The 15,441-nt window shown below is 34.4% G+C and overlaps 1 protein-coding gene across 2 annotated transcripts; it reads left to right on the top strand.

Moving 5' to 3' along the window:
• The first annotated feature begins 251 nt into the window (after positions 1-251).
• Positions 252-15,103, top strand: RBM34 (RNA binding motif protein 34). 2 transcript variants are annotated; one of them, XM_031966921.1, is made up of 11 exons: positions 252-392; positions 1,459-1,628; positions 2,704-2,846; positions 4,577-4,823; positions 5,663-5,722; positions 8,153-8,196; positions 13,198-13,281; positions 13,407-13,470; positions 13,715-13,754; positions 13,915-14,033; positions 14,751-15,103. In XM_031966921.1, exons 1-11 carry the CDS (start codon positions 266-268, stop codon positions 15,036-15,038), a joined length of 1,386 nt encoding a protein of 461 aa, XP_031822781.1. In that variant the 5' UTR covers positions 252-265; the 3' UTR covers positions 15,039-15,103. The 2 variants fall into 2 exon arrangements, with proteins under 2 accessions (XP_031822781.1, XP_003767862.1); XM_003767814.4 differs by having other exon boundaries at positions 287-392; positions 1,454-1,628.
• Positions 15,104-15,441: the final 338 nt, after the last annotated feature.

The raw sequence follows: 15,441 nt of genomic DNA, 5'->3' as shown, positions 1-15,441 counted from the left end.
ACGAAGACAGATCATGTTGGAAAGCACACGCAGTATAATCCTCCTCCGTAATTCTCCATCTCTAAAACAGTAAATGCGATATTACCATATTCACAAAACGGAAAGGAGGCCGGTCTGTTTTTCCAATGCTAAACTTTGGCGTTATTTACGGTAATTACGCAACGACGATTTATAAGCCATCAACAAGTAGAGAAAAAAAGCTTTAGCCTTGGGTCGGGAGGGGGAAGCGCGAGCGAGGGAGGGAGGGGAAAAAGGCAAGGCGGAAATGACGTCTCGAGCACCAGAAGTTGACAAGACCACGTGGTCCATATCCAGTGGAGACGTATTCTTGCGGCCAAGATGGCGCCTGAAGGGAAGATTAAGGGGAAGAAAAAGAAACCGACCGGAGACAGGTGAGGCACGTGCGTAAGCCCCAAGCGCCCCCCGGGGACTGCCCTTCTCTCCCTCCCTTTCTCCGCCTCCGCATCTTTGCGGAGGCCTTGCTACCCCTCGGGGCAGTTCCGCAGCTGGGGCGGCCCAGCCTAAGCTGGCGTCTCCGCGACTCCCCCCGCCAGGAGCAGGGAACCCGAGCCTCCTGCCCCTCCCGGGCTGCGGGCTGGCAAGGTGGAGAGGCCGGACAGGGAGGCGGGAGGATCTGGGTTCGAGTTCTGCCCCCAATGTTCCCTTTCTCAGGAGAACTCACAGCCTCCCGGAGCCCCTTTGCGCTATCTATAAAAGAGGAATAAATACGGCCCCTGTGTCACAGGACTCCTGTGAGGATCAAATTAACATATATGTGTGTACACTTATTTTATATATATATCTCTCTATACTAGACACACCCACGCCTCTGTACCTCTCCATCTCCTTTGTTCAGTTTCCTACTCCAAGCTGCCCCCTTTGGAGTTTGCTTGGCAGAGATATTAGCCTGGTTTGCCATTGCACAGAGGAGGAAACTGAGACAGATAGCGTGAAGGGCCATGCCCGTGGTCACACAATTAGCAAGTGTCTGAGTCTGGATTTGAACTCAGATCTTCCTGACTCCTGCTCCTACGCCCATTCCGCTGATCCACTCAGCTGGCCCAGAGATAGAAGTATTTAGATAAATCTGTATCATCTATACGTGTCTAAATGTGTGTGTAGTTTTGCAAATCTTAAAACTGCATAAACGGTGGCACTGTGAATAAAACAGCTAGACTGGAAGCAAGCAAGCCCTGGATTCAAATTCCTTCTCCTACACATTAATCAGTTAACAAGCACTTGTTAGTGCCAAGCTTTGTGCTAAATGATGTACATACAAGAGAGCAATAATTGATTGTTGCCCCAGTTAAGTCATTTAAACTCTCTTAACCTCAGTTTCCTCACTTGTTAAATGGGAATGGCTTAAAAGGGTTGTTCTGGGGAGCAAACAAGATATTTGAAATGCCCTTTGCAAACCTTAAAGTGTCTCAAACATGCTTTTATTTCTTTCTAGCAAAGCAGTGGAAGATAAAATGAGCAGCTCCTCATCTGGAGAATATCAGGTTGGACAAGTGTCCGGCAGTTTGTTTCAAAACAAACCTTGTAAGAGCGTCAAGAGCCACCTGGCATCTCTCTTCAGCTCCTCATCAGCACAAGCCCAGCAACCTGTCTATGTGGCTGCTAAAGAAGTAAGTCAGGAGAAGTTCCTGTGCCTCAGCAAACACTTTTCTCTCCAGACTGAAATTTAATTTCACTTCCTCTTTGAATATATATTTATTGGGGAGCAGTAATGAACTGAACTAGCTACACCCAGCGAAAGAATTCTGGGAGATGACTAAAAACCATTACATTGAATTCCCAATCCCCATATTTATGCCCACCTGCAATTTTGATTTCCTTCACAGGCTAACTGTACAATATTTCAGAGTCTGATTCTTTTTGTACAGCAAAGTAAAGGGTTGGTCATGTATACTTATTGTGTATCTAATTTATATTTTAATATATTTAACATCTACTGGTCATCCTGCCATCTGGGGGAGGGGGTGGGGAGAAGGAGGGGAAAAATTGGAACAAGAGGTTTGGCAATTGTCAGTGCTGTAATGTTACCCATACATATAACCTGTAAATAAAAGGCTATTAAAAAAAAAGAAAAGAAAAGAATATATATTCATTGGAATGGCTTTGCAATTCTTAGAGGATTTCTTGGGGGCACTTAACAGATTAAGTGACTGCCCTAGGTCAGAAATTGGATGTGATTTTATATCTTTCTTATTAGGAAGATCTACTCTTTATACAAAAATCAGTAGGAGACCAGCTCTCCCCATCAGGTTATGCTCTGTGTTTAGTTTCATAAGGAACTCATAAGATCCTATGTTTATAGTCATAAGGAATCTCAGAATCTAGTCCAATCTCCTCAGCTTATGATGAGGAAGCTAAGGCTCAGAAAGATGAGGTGCCTATTCTAGGATCATAAAGATAATAAGAAACAGAACTAATGTCCTGACTCCAAATCTACGATATCATCAGGTGTCAGTCAGGGACCATGTCCCAGACATTATGGTAAGTGCTGAGGATACAGAGAAAGTTAAATGAAAAGTCTGACCCCCTAAGGAGATTGGAGGAGAAACACAGAGTATAATTTTAGAGTGGAAGGTTTTGCCAGTTGAGTGAGGAAGGGCAGGGAGACAGGAAAAGAGTAGGATTTTGGTTAAGTTGATATTTGTGCTGAATGAAAACTCATATAAAGTTTAATTTCTTTTAAAGGTTAATGGTAAGAAGAGAAAACATAATGAAGATGAAATTGCATTGCACAGTCAGAGAACTAGTGCTGCTGTTGAACAAATGCCTGCAAAGAAAATTATAATGAAGAAAGATCTTTCTGATGCAGATAAAAGATTGGCACACAGGTCAGTCCAAGGTCGAGGCTGTTTTAAATACTGAAATTCCCAGTCCTGCTTTGTTATTCTTGCTTATACCCTGTTTCACCTTACTGATCATATTGATGAATATTACAGAATTGGAAAATAACAAAGGTTGAAGGGATTATTGAAAAATTGGAACACTAATAAATATTTGGAATTGTGATCTAACAATTCTGGAGAGCAATTCACAATTGTGCCTAAAGGGCTATAAAACCACATATCCTTTGACCCAGCAATAAACACTACTAGATTTATATTTCAAAGAGATGGAAAAAGAAAAGGAAAAGGACCCTTATGTACAGAAATATTTATAGCAACTCTTTTTGTGGTGGCAAAGAGTTGGAAATTGAGGGAATGTCCATCAATTGAGGGATGGCTGAAGAAGTTATATGATTGTGAAGTAATACAATTGTGTTATCAGAAATAATGAGCAGGATGGTTTCAGAAAACCTGGGAAAACTTAAATGAACTGATCCATAGTGAAGTGAGTAGAACCAGAAGTATATTGTATATTGTACATAGCAACATTGTTGCCACCTTGCTGCCTGCAACAACAACTGACCCTTAGCCATCCTTTTGTGAAGGGTACTGTTCCTTGGGATTAGGGATAGAATGTGGTATTATACAAGACAGGGATGAAAACAGGATCAGACCGAGTTTTGTCAGAAAATAGGTTAGAGGAGATAGATGGAAATTTTAATAGATGGACTATAGAGTATATTAAAATACTCACATAAAGACTAATATGAAATTTGGAAAATGTATAATGTTAGACTCTTAAGTCTTGAAATTCACATGGAAAGACATGTTATTGCAACTCTTTGGGTGGACCAAGGCTCATCTTTGAACATGTTTTTTCCTTTAAGAAATGAGAAGATTTTCTGTTAATTTTGTGAATTGTCTTTTGATCTTCCTCATACTATTTTCTTACAGATATTCTATATGAATAAATTAATTCCACTCATTGCTATTTCTCCTGTCCTTTTTTCTCTGCTTTATTTATTCTTTTCTAAATCCTGGAAGGGACTCATCCTCATTTCTGTAAAACCTTCTATAATGGTAACTGAAGTTACTCATCCTTTTTCAACTTTCTCATGGCTTTGGACCTCTTATTTCCACTTATGTTAAACCTGACTGATAATGGTTACTTAAGTGCATGTTAAATCCCTTAAATTAGATTGTGAACATTTTGAGGGTAAGGTTTTATATCCTTTTTGAATTCCTAAAACGATGCACTACATATAGTAGGTGTTTAATGAATACAAGAATTTAATATCTTGTCTCATATAATAACACTGAAATAAAAAGTATATTTTTCTCATGATTGCTATTTAAAATTTTTAATGTCTCAGTTTGCATTAATATAACTTTGGAAGAAATAAAATTATGGATAGGAAATATGACTGTTGTGAAGGTGATACTTAATATACATATGTATTTGTGTATTGACCACTTTAGGTACAATGCCTAGAAATACCCCAGTTTGTTGTTATAAAAGGGAAATGTGAAAGAAGTGAATTTATTAGATATTCTTTTTTTAAAAAATAGAATATATTTTTGATTTTTAGACTTAATGAAATAAGAACAGTGTTAAAGAACTAATCACGTGTTTTATTTAAATTTTTTCCATGTTTTGAAATATTCATTTGGAAATGTGATATTTCTTAACTTGTTTTTGACACACTATTTTCTTGTGTACATTTTGCCTTTTACAGAGAAAGTGCTATGGTATCTGCTGATCTTGAAGAGGAAGAAAAAGTGCAAGCTAAACAAATGAAGAAACAGAAAATTTCTCAAGCAAGTAGTAATGGCAAAACAGCAAATGGTAAAATACTTGATAATTCAGATAATTCATTTGAGTTAAATAAAAGAAAGAAGATTCAAATCAATGAGGCAGAGGAAAGAATAAAGAATAAGAGAACTGTATTTGTGGGGAATTTACCTGTCACGTGTAAAAAAAAGGTAAGTGAATATATGGATTGTAGAGATTTATAGTAGTTTATGTTATCACAAATAAAGGTAAAAAAGTCCCCTGCCCTTAAGGAGTTCACACTCAAAGATCTATGTACAAGCAGGTAGTCTTTAAGAGAAAGCTCTGTTATAGGGGATTGGGAAAGGTTTCTTAGAGAAGTTGGGATTTTAGCTGAATCTTGAAAGAATTGAGGAGTAGGAGCAAAGGAGAACATTCCAGGCATGGGGATAGCAAATGAAAAAGCAGAGTTTTGAGAGATTAAATATTTCGTCCAAGGAACAGTGAAGAGATTGTTATAACTAGACTACGTAGATGGTAATATGGTGTAAGAACACTGGAAATGTACAAAGAGACCAAGTTATGAAGTGCTTTAAAAGCCAAACAAGAATTTACATTTGATCCCAGAGGTTAATAGGAAGCCATGGGAATTGATTGCATGGAAGAGAAAAGATGACTTGGTCAGATTTGGATTTTAGGAAGATGGTTTAGACAACTGAATAGAGATGAACTGGAGTGAGGAGAAACATGAGGCAGGGAAGACCAATCAGAAGTCTGTTGTTATAATAGTTCAGGTGATTGGTGATACTATGAATTACAATATAAACACCAAGTGCCAAGAATTGGAATTAGGTTTAACTGTTACCTGTACAGCATTGGTAAGTTTTTTTTTTTCTCCAACAAGCTGGAAGTGGGCCATTTGTTCCTTAACTATTCCTTTGCTTGAAAATTAGTAATTAAATTTTAGTAGGTTTACATATTGGCAAATGGAAATTTTTATTTATTTATTTTTTTAATCTGAAAATATAATGATGTTTTGTTTCATTTGTAGGAACTGAAATCATTTTTTAAAGAATATGGACAAATAGAATGTGTACGATTCCGTTCTTTGGTATGTTGTTTCCTTTTAAATACTACCATGATTTTGTTATGTGTAAATCTCTTATTGGCATAAAGATTGGTATAGGGTGGAAGTCTAGCCTCAACTAATCCTTACAGTACCATCGTTCATTGTAAAAATCTTTTTCATTTAGTGAACATGACCCCTAGTCGTTCTTCAGATATAACCTATATGTTCTTCCACATAATTGTTTAAACTATTCTTTTCTCCTGTGATGCTATTCTTCCCCCTCCCCGCTTTTTTTTTTTAAAGTGCTGAAAGCCTACCTGTTCTTTAAAGGACATTCCAAATCCCAATTTTTCCATGAAACTTTTTGTTGGATAACCTCTCTTCTCTGGAAATTCTATCTTCCTCCTCAGATTCCCATAGAATTTTATTCATAATTCTCAAATGTATTGCTCATAAAAAGTGCTTAATAAATGTGGGTATTTTGATGAATGAATCTATAGTATTTTATTATATCCTGCATTGTATAATAGTATGTTGTGAAGCTATTTTTTAGTCATGTCTGATTCTCTTTAACCCCATTTGAGAGTAGTTTGCCAATGCATTCTCTAGCTCATTTGATAGATGAGGAAACTGAGGCAAACAGGGTTTAGTGACTTATCCAGGGTGATACAGCTAGTAGGTACTACTTTTGAAGATAAATCTTCCAGTTCCAAACCCAGTGCTTGTCTATTGCATCACCTAATTGCTTCTGTCTTTGTATTTTATTTGTATTGTTGGAACACTATTACATTCTTCTTTGTATCCCATATAATACTAAGTGCTTTGTATATAGAAGACACTGAGTATTTATGAATGAATTTATAAATAGTATTCAGTTACTTATTTTTCAGTTTCATAATTTTTTGGTTCATAAGATTTTTAAACTTGTTTGGGGATTTTTGGATAGATAATAATTCCCCCTTCAATTAATGATGTTTATGGTTTTTTAAAATAATAGAATCACTGTCTAGTTTACTTTTGTCCCCATCCCCCCCCTCACACACACATTCCATGATTAATTTCTTATAACATTGAAAAATGTAAGCAAATCTAAAGCAAAAGTGCATATACATCATTCCATTTCACTAGTGAGGGGGAACATCTTCTATTTTCCCAGGGATCAATATTGATCATTGCAATTACTTTGAAATTGGCAGTGTATTACTGTTTTTTTTAAATTAATTAATTGATTGATTAATTTTTTATTAAAATAACTTTTTATTGACAGAACCCATGCCAGGGTAATTTTTTATAACATTATCCCTTGCACTCACTTCTGTTCTGATTTTTCCCGTCTCTCCCTTCATCCCCTCCTAGATGGTAAGCAGCTCTATATATGTTAAATATGTCACAGTATATCCTAGATACAATATATGTGTGCAGAACCGAACAGTTCTCTTGTTGCACAGGGAGAACTGGATTCAGAAGGTAGAAATAACCCAGGAAGAAAAACAAAAATGCAAACAGTTTACATTCATTTCCAAGTGTTCTTTGAGTGTAGCTGCTTCTGTCCATCATTGATCAATTGAAACTGAATTAGGTCTCTTTGTCAAAGAAATCCACTTCCATCAGAATACATCTTCATAGAGTATTGTTGTTGAAGTATATAATGATCTCCTGGTTCTGCTCATTTCACTTAGCTTCAGTTCATGTAAGTCTCTCCAAGCCTCTCTGTACTGCTGGTCATTTCTTATAGAACAATAATATTCCATAACATTCATAGTGTATTACTGTTTTAATTTACATTGTTTTGCCAAGTAGTTCTGGTGTGAAAAGTAATTTATCAGAAGCAAATCTCATTAACTACCTAAAAATGAGAATATTGATAAAATGTGTATTTGGCAAGTAAGTATCTCTGTCACACAAGGTCAGGACAAAGTACAAAAGATTCTCCTATGCAAAAACACTGTAGGCTTTCCTCTATATAGAGCAGCAGTTGTATGTTTGTGTTTGTGGAGATTTACTTCTGTTATAAGTTCTTATCTTACTCATCTTTAGTATTCACCAATTAGAGCCTCAGGCCATTTTTGCTAATTTTTCATGAAATATTTTTACTTGTCATTAACAAAGAAATTTATAGTTTAGAGTTGGATAATTAATGTGTAGGTTTGTTATGTTGACTTCTTTTTTTTTCCCCCTCTCTTTGTTTTGTTATAAAGTATGATTTTGGGTTGAGGGAAGGTTTACATTAGGAAATGCTGGTAATGAAAAACGAGACACCAATAAATTTCTGTTAAATATAGCATTTTTTTTTTTTTAATGAGGTTATTTGAAACTTTTGCTATTGTTTTTATTTTTTTCTTCTAGGAATATATTCAATTATAGCGTAACAAATTTCATGTTTTGTTTTTTTAATATAGCATATTTTGTAGACTTTGAGATTTTCTTTCTTTCCTGTATATAAGATTGAAGAAATTTTTTTTTGTTTTGAAGATTCCAGCAAAGAGCAATTTATCCAAAAAGATTGCTGCAATAAAGTAAGTTAATTATTGAAGAAGAAGTCTATAAGTTAAAATTTTTCTTTAGAATTTTAAGTTATTACAAGGTTCTGCAAAGGTGAAGTTGAAAACTATCTTTGCATGTATTCGGCATATTAAAAACCTATTAAAAATGGGGGGAAAGTGTGTATGGCCAGAAAAAAAATTTTTTTAGGTTATTGCCCAAGAAATTTGTCTTTATATATTGCTTTGTAGTGTTTGATTAGTTGCCTTGTGTTGAAGTAATGACATTAATGAAATCTTTTAAAATTAATGAATCTTTTTTCATAATTTTAACTTCATGGTAACCCTTTAAAGTAGATTCTACTGATAATGTTAGCCCCATTGTACAAATAAAGAAACTTAGATTATCATTTTCATTTCTTTATGAATGAATTATATTCTATAAGTTTCCTAACCAAGGCAATTTTTAAAGAATTCTGAGCCTAATTTTTTTTTAAAGAAATTGTGTTTTATCACATAATTCGTTAGATTTCCAATCTAGCCTTTAAAGTATATTTTAATCTGTGATGCAATGAAATTTAGGACCTTTGTTCCCATAAATTTAGAATTTGACTCCTCCAAGACGATCACTTTTTATTATACTTATTATTTAATATTTTATTTTTCCCTAATTACGTGTAAAACAATTTTTAGCATTTGTTTTAGAACTCTTGAGTTCTAGATTCTCTCTCTTCCTCCTTCCCCACTCCATCTCATTGAGAAGGCATAGGTGTAAAACATTTACATAAAAAGCATGTTATGAAAGAAAACAAATTATTCCCCTTCCCCTCCCTGAAAAAAAACTTAAGAAAAATAAAGTTTAAAAAATTATGTTTCAGTTTATATTCAGATACAATCAGTTCGTTTTCTGGATATGGATACATTTTTTTCATTATAAATCCTTTAGAGTTTTGTTGGGATCATTGTATTTGTTGAGAATAGCAAAGTCATTGACAGTTGTTCATCTTACAGTATTGTTGTTACTTTGTACACAGTAAATTTCACTTTTCATGAGCTCATGAAAGTCCAGGCTTTTCTGAGAGTTTCCTGTTAATCATTTCTTATAGCACAGTATTGTTCCATCATAATCATATTCCACAATTTATTCAGCCGTTTCTCAATTGATTTGCATCCACTCAATTTCTAATTCTTTGCTTTGAGAAAAGAGCTGCTATAAATATCTTTGTATATAGGTCCTTTTTCTTTTTTTCCTCCCAAATCTCTTTTGGGATATATGCTTAATAGTGATATTAGATCGAAAGGTCTGCATGGTTTTATATAGCTGTTTTAATGTCTCATTTTCCCCACATTCCCTCCAACATTTGTCATTTTCCTTTTCTGGCCAGTTAGCCAATCTGAGGTAATACCTCAGAAATGCTTAAATTTGCATTACTGAGTTAGAGTATTTTTAAAAATATGGCTGTAAATAGCATTGATTATTTCATTTGAAAGATGTTTGTATCTTTTGATCACTTATCAATTGAGGAATGAATATCTTTTATTTTTTATAAATTTGACTCAATTTCCTATATGTTTTAAGAAATGAGGCCTTCATCAGAGAAACTTGCTTCAAAAATCTTTTTTACAATTACCGTGGCTCTGCTTCCAGTGTGGATGGTGCTCTGTTCCAAGCTTTAGGGATTTTGCGTGCAACTGTTTTCAGAGACCCTTCTAGGGATCTGTAAATTTTCAGTTCTTTTGAGGTGGTATGATCTAAGGAGAGGTGTGTTTAGTAACCTCTTAACCTGTGCTCTGGTCTGTGAGTGACCGCAAGCACTCTTTTCTATTCTGGAACTGTAAGGAGGGTTCTCCATTGTGGCCATTAAGTTCTTGTTTGCCAATGCTCCTCCTTGCCCTGGGTCTGTGGACTGCCATCCAGGACTGAGATCCATATCTAAGTATGGGCAAATCAATAGGCCTACCTCAGAACTAGCAAAGAGATCATTTTTAATGTCCTTCTGACCAGCTATTTAAACCCCTTACTCTGTGGATTAAGAGCACCAGAAGCTAATGTTGGTGCTGCTGCTGCCAATTCTGTAGCTTCCAAGGCCTGTTCTTGGTTTGTTGGAGGTGTGTCTATGCTCATGTATCCTGTGCCTGACTCAGCTCCAGTCTCACCCTGGTACAACAGACTTTTCCTGCTGACCTTCTAAATGGTCTTTGACTGGAAAATTGCTTCATACAAGTTTTGGGTCTAAACCCTCTAGAAAGTGTTTCGACTTACTGCCCAATGGTATTTGGAGAAGTTTGAGGGAGAATTCCAGCTAGTCCCTGACTTCACTGGCTATCTCAGCTCTGCTTACCCAAGATAATAACTTTTTGTGTAAATACTTTTCAAGAAGTTGTGGGCAGTTAGGTACATTTTGCCTCTTATTTCTGTCTGGTCTATATATATGTGTGTTACTAGACTTTGAAAGAACTGTTTAGTGTAATGTACCTTTAGTGCAGCTGTACTGCATTCTGATTACAGATTGTTTTAGCATTTTTATTATTAATTTTCTTCCTGTCCCTTTAGTGAATGGATGATTTTATTGGTATGTTTTTTATTAACTATAGAGATCTCTCAATTTCTTATCATCTGTGCACTCTTAGCTTTTCCATGTTGGAGAAGTTCCTCTGTTGGAAGCAGTGGGCTGCTCACCTGCTATCTTCCATTTCTGTTTAATGACTGACCTACTCACCCATCACTCTTGCCTTTGATCCCATTTTTCACCTAGATTATAAGTATATGGGGGTATAGCCTGCTTGTGCCTATATTGCCTTTTCATTGCTGTTTGAGTTGTCCTTTTAATTCTGCCAATTAAAGGTAAAGTACTTGAATTTTTTTTAAAAAATCAGATTCACCGATAGAACATGTCACTCTAAAATGGCTATTTAAGCAGTATATTAGGATAACCATAAAAATTAACAGAAACTTAGCCTACATTAAGAAAGGCTTGGCATCCAAGAATAAAGATATGATCTCCATCCTTTACTTTGCCTTAATAAGACCATTGGATTTATGGGACAGGTTACTCAGAAGCTCCTGGAGCCCTGAGTTCCTCAATGATATGAACTTAGAAGGCCTCTGAGATCCTATGGAATTAAACTTTTATCAGATATGTCTGTTCCAGCTATTGATTTAGTATATACAAAAGCCTTTTTAATTTTTATGATTGAAGCTTCCTATTGTCTTCTATGATCTTGTTGCTTAGAAGTTTTTCCCTAGCCATGGATTTGAAATGTATTACTGTCAGTTCTCTGATTTCTTTACAATGTGATATTATACTTGGGTCATGTTTCATTTTGGAACTTATTATAGTGTAAGCTTCAGGTCTTCAGTCTATTTTCTTTTGAATTTCTTTAGTTTTCTCAACAATTCTTTTTTTTTTGGGGGGGGGAAGAGTGGGAGTTTACATATACACTAGGGTATATTTGTACATTTGATTCTTGATTTTTTTTTTTTTTTATCTAATCTGACCCATGGAACTTCTGTTTTTGTATGAGTGTCATATTATTTTGATAATTGTTGCAATGTAATAAAAGCTCTTCCCCTAATTTGATCAAACTCATTGTTCATCTGTGATGCTCATCCATTATATCCTTATTAGACTAATTCAGTGGACTACTTTTACAATTCTAACTACCACTTACTATAGTGTCTCGTACATATTAGATGCTTAATAAATGTGAATTGACTACATATCCCTGGGCATTGCATTTTTCATTCATTGTGTGTGGTCAGACTAATTTCCCTTTTGTAGTGTCATGAATTTTACTAAGGATTTTTTTTATTGTATTGGGATTTGGTGAAATTAATACTATCTTATATGTGACTAAGAGCTTATTGCCTTCTTTTTAACCTTAACCTTAAAATGGATTTTTGAACAAAATTATCTTTCTAGTCACATTTGTCACAGAAATATGCATATTTATCTTTATATGGCAGACACTTGAGGAGTTGTGCCATTTTCCAGTCAAAGACAACTTAGACCATTGGCAGGAAAAGTCTATTGTACCAGGGTGAGAATGGAGCAGAGTTGGGTACAGGATACACAAGCATAGCCATACCCTCAGCAAACCAAGACTAGATACTTGCCTAGTAAGGCATCATTGAGTTCTACAAGATAAAAAGCTTTTTAAAAACAATCACTGAACAATTGAGAAATTAAGGTATTGTATTCTCATTTGTGAATGTAAAGTGGGGTGTGATATAGAAAATCATCTGTAAAAGGTTGTCTGGTTCCTTTTTTTTTCATCAAGGCTACCTTTCAATTGATAAAAATCTTAGAAAGAAATTTTTAGAGATGAGAATACAAACATCTATGTTAGTAATTGATGTCTTCTTTAATTGTATGTTCCCATCCCTCCCAGCTTTCTTTTTTCTTTTTGGTGTGCAAAAGCACTGTCATCTTTTCTTTTTGGTTGGAAGTAGAATTCAACTCATACTCTGTGTCTAGCTTGTCCTAGGTCATATTTCATATAGTATGTAAACCATCCAACCATCCAACCATTCACTAGAAACCAGGCCATTATCTGGTTATTGTGCCTCTCCCTCTCCCCTCCCCACCTTTCTAAGATTCTGGAGACAATAATCTCATCAATATTACCTCTGATACTAGGAAGAACATAGGAATCATTATTCTTTGATCCACAGACATATTTCCCTGTGACTTCCAATGCCACAAACTCTTGCCTGGCAGCTGCTTCCCTTCACTGGTTTTATATTGTAGTGTCTTGAAATTTGGATGAGATAGAATGGATGAGAGTCACAAAGACAAATTACCAGTTCTCTACAACAGTAGCTATTTGTAAGGACAGCTTATCTGTTTATTGTCCCACAAATTGTCCCTCAATTTGAATAGTCTCTTTATGGTCATTTTCATATATTTATATATAAAGAACCAATTTTTTTTGGAAATAATTGTTTATTAAGTGTTGACCAAGTATAAGAAATAAGATAATTATTATATTTTAGAAAGTAAAAAAAAAGTTTCCATAATCACTGTTGTTTTGTAGACGTGAAGTTCATCCTGAACAGAAGAGTATTAATGGTTATGTTGTTTTTAAGGAAGAGAGTGCTGCTGAAAAGGCATTAAAAAGGTAATTTTATCTTTTGATGTTACCTTTGAAGTAAAATTTTATTTTTTCTTTTGTCATTCTTAGATAATCTTTGTAATTTGTTCCTTATTTCTTTTTTATAACCTTCTTCCTTATATCCTTAATAGAAATGGTGCTCAGATTGCAGAGGGATTTCCCATCAGAGTTGAACTTATATCTGACACTCCTTTGGTAAGTTAGGATTGTATTTTTGAAATTTCGGAATTCTATTTAATATATTTTTTTAAAGTGACCTTTAGAGGAAGGCAGAAAAGAACACAGCTTGACTTGGTCTCCATTTTAGAGTTGTAATGGTAGAAGTGCTTCCTAACTCCTTGAACAGAACTTAATCATTCAGTACTAGTCCTGGTTATTTAGATACTCTCTTGATTTTATTTCTGGTTTTTAACATATTAAATTCAAATTTTTGTTTCAGAGGAGCAAAAGATCAGTATTTGTGGGGAACCTCCCTTACAGTAAGTTGATTTTTTTTTTTAATTTCTGATTTAAAATTGACTTGTAACATTGAAAAACTGTTAACATATAGAAAAATATGCTAAAAATAAATTTTGTTAGATATACTTAAAAATTTTTTTTAATTATATGAATTTCTTGTTTCATTGAATTTGCTTGCAGAAATTGAAGAGACTGCTATTCAAGAGCATTTCTCTGACTGTGGAAGTGTTTTAGCAGTAAAACTTGTGAGAAATAAAGTCACTGGAATTGGCAAAGGATGTGGCTATGTGCTCTTTGAGGTATGAAAAATTAATGCTATTTGATAGCTATATATAATAGTTTAAGATTATCTAAAATAATCCCCTGTTAATACTTAGCCTTATATTGTTAATCTCCATTCTCAAATTCAGAATTAAGAAAAAATACAGTTGAAACTCCATCATAATAAGGACTATTACAACAAATACTTTTGTGATTAAAAAAAAAAAAAAAAATCCTAGCAATGTTTGGCCTACCTCTGCCAAAACTTAATATGTTTTAAAATTGTTTTTTAAAAGTGTGTGAATTTATGGCTAGTTTTCCATATTGAAATAAAAATTTGGCATTAGCTTATATTTTAAGTAATATGGGCTTCAAATTGGGCTTCAAAAAAATTATATGTGATTTTCATCTACACAGTACCACAGAATTACAGAGCTGAGATTTGGAAGGCATCATATGCAACGCTTTCCATATTTTGTAGAAGAAACTGAACTCCTGTGATGTAAGGCTACACAATAGTGTTCTTCTAGACAGCTTGGATCTTTGAAACCCTTATGTTAGCTTTAGATTCTCTTCCTTGTGCACCCATGAAGTGAGATTTTAAGGCAAGAAAAAATAAAGGATTCTGTAGTTAGTATTGAAAGTGAAAAGTTACTGCTCTGATACATTATCATTTATTTGCTTTCTTTGCACATATGTTTAGTTTAGCATGAAATCTTGTGTGGTAGTAATTAATCTTTGAATTATTTCTTCAGAATACTGATGCTGTACAGCTTGCTTTGAAATTAAACAACTCTGAATTAATGGGAAGGAAACTACGAGTCAAGCGTTATGTTAATAATGAAAAGGCTAAGCTATCACATACCCCAGGCAAAGTTTTGGAGAATTCCACCAAATTTAAGCACAAACTTAATTTTCCTCTTAAAAACACAGGACAGCATTCTGAAAATCCATTTGCTGGAGAAAAAGCTAATCCCTTGAAGAAGAAAAAGAAAAGGCAAAAAAATGGAAAAAGTAAAAAGCGAATGGAAAAGCACAAATAGAGAATCAGTCTGAGACTTTTATACTTGTTGGATAATTTACTAATAAAGTTGTTTTATTTAATGAATGTGAGAACTGTTCATTTTAAATACGATATTCTTGAAATCTGGCAACCCTAGCTTCTGGTGGCTGATCCAAATTATAAAACTTACCTCCTTTAGCAGTATATATTAAAATTTAAATTATAGATAGCCCTTCAAAAGGAAGGACTGTGACTAAATATAATATTTCTTTCTTAAGAGCTATTTTTCTAGTTGCTTTTTCAGTTCTTTCTAGCTTCATTTATTTATTTATTTGTTTTTGGGACATGAATCTGTTGTTTTGTCTGTGTATGGAGTTTCTCAAAAACGGACATTTTCACAATTGATAGGAATTGATAATTCCTGAATGCCAGAGTCTTAAAAA

This window comes from Sarcophilus harrisii, chromosome 4 (assembly GCF_902635505.1).
Source record: "Sarcophilus harrisii chromosome 4, mSarHar1.11, whole genome shotgun sequence".
NCBI lineage: Eukaryota > Metazoa > Chordata > Mammalia > Dasyuromorphia > Dasyuridae > Sarcophilus > Sarcophilus harrisii.
The sequence above is the reverse complement of the archived record's forward strand: the minus strand, read 5'-3'. Positions and strand labels throughout refer to the sequence as shown.

What these genes read in the sequence shown, in the direction of transcription:
- RBM34 (XM_031966921.1), top strand. Translation starts at nt 266, where the DNA reads ATGACGTCTCGAGCACCAGAAGTTGACAAGACCACGTGGTCCATATCC. An exon ending in AAGAAACCGACCGGAGACAG is followed by an intron (nt 393 to 1,458) that starts GTGAGGCACGTG and finishes TTTCTAGCAAAG; the next exon opens with CAGTGGAAGATAAAATGAGC. An exon ending in GTGGCTATGTGCTCTTTGAG is followed by an intron (nt 14,034 to 14,750) that starts GTATGAAAAATT and finishes TTATTTCTTCAG; the next exon opens with AATACTGATGCTGTACAGCT.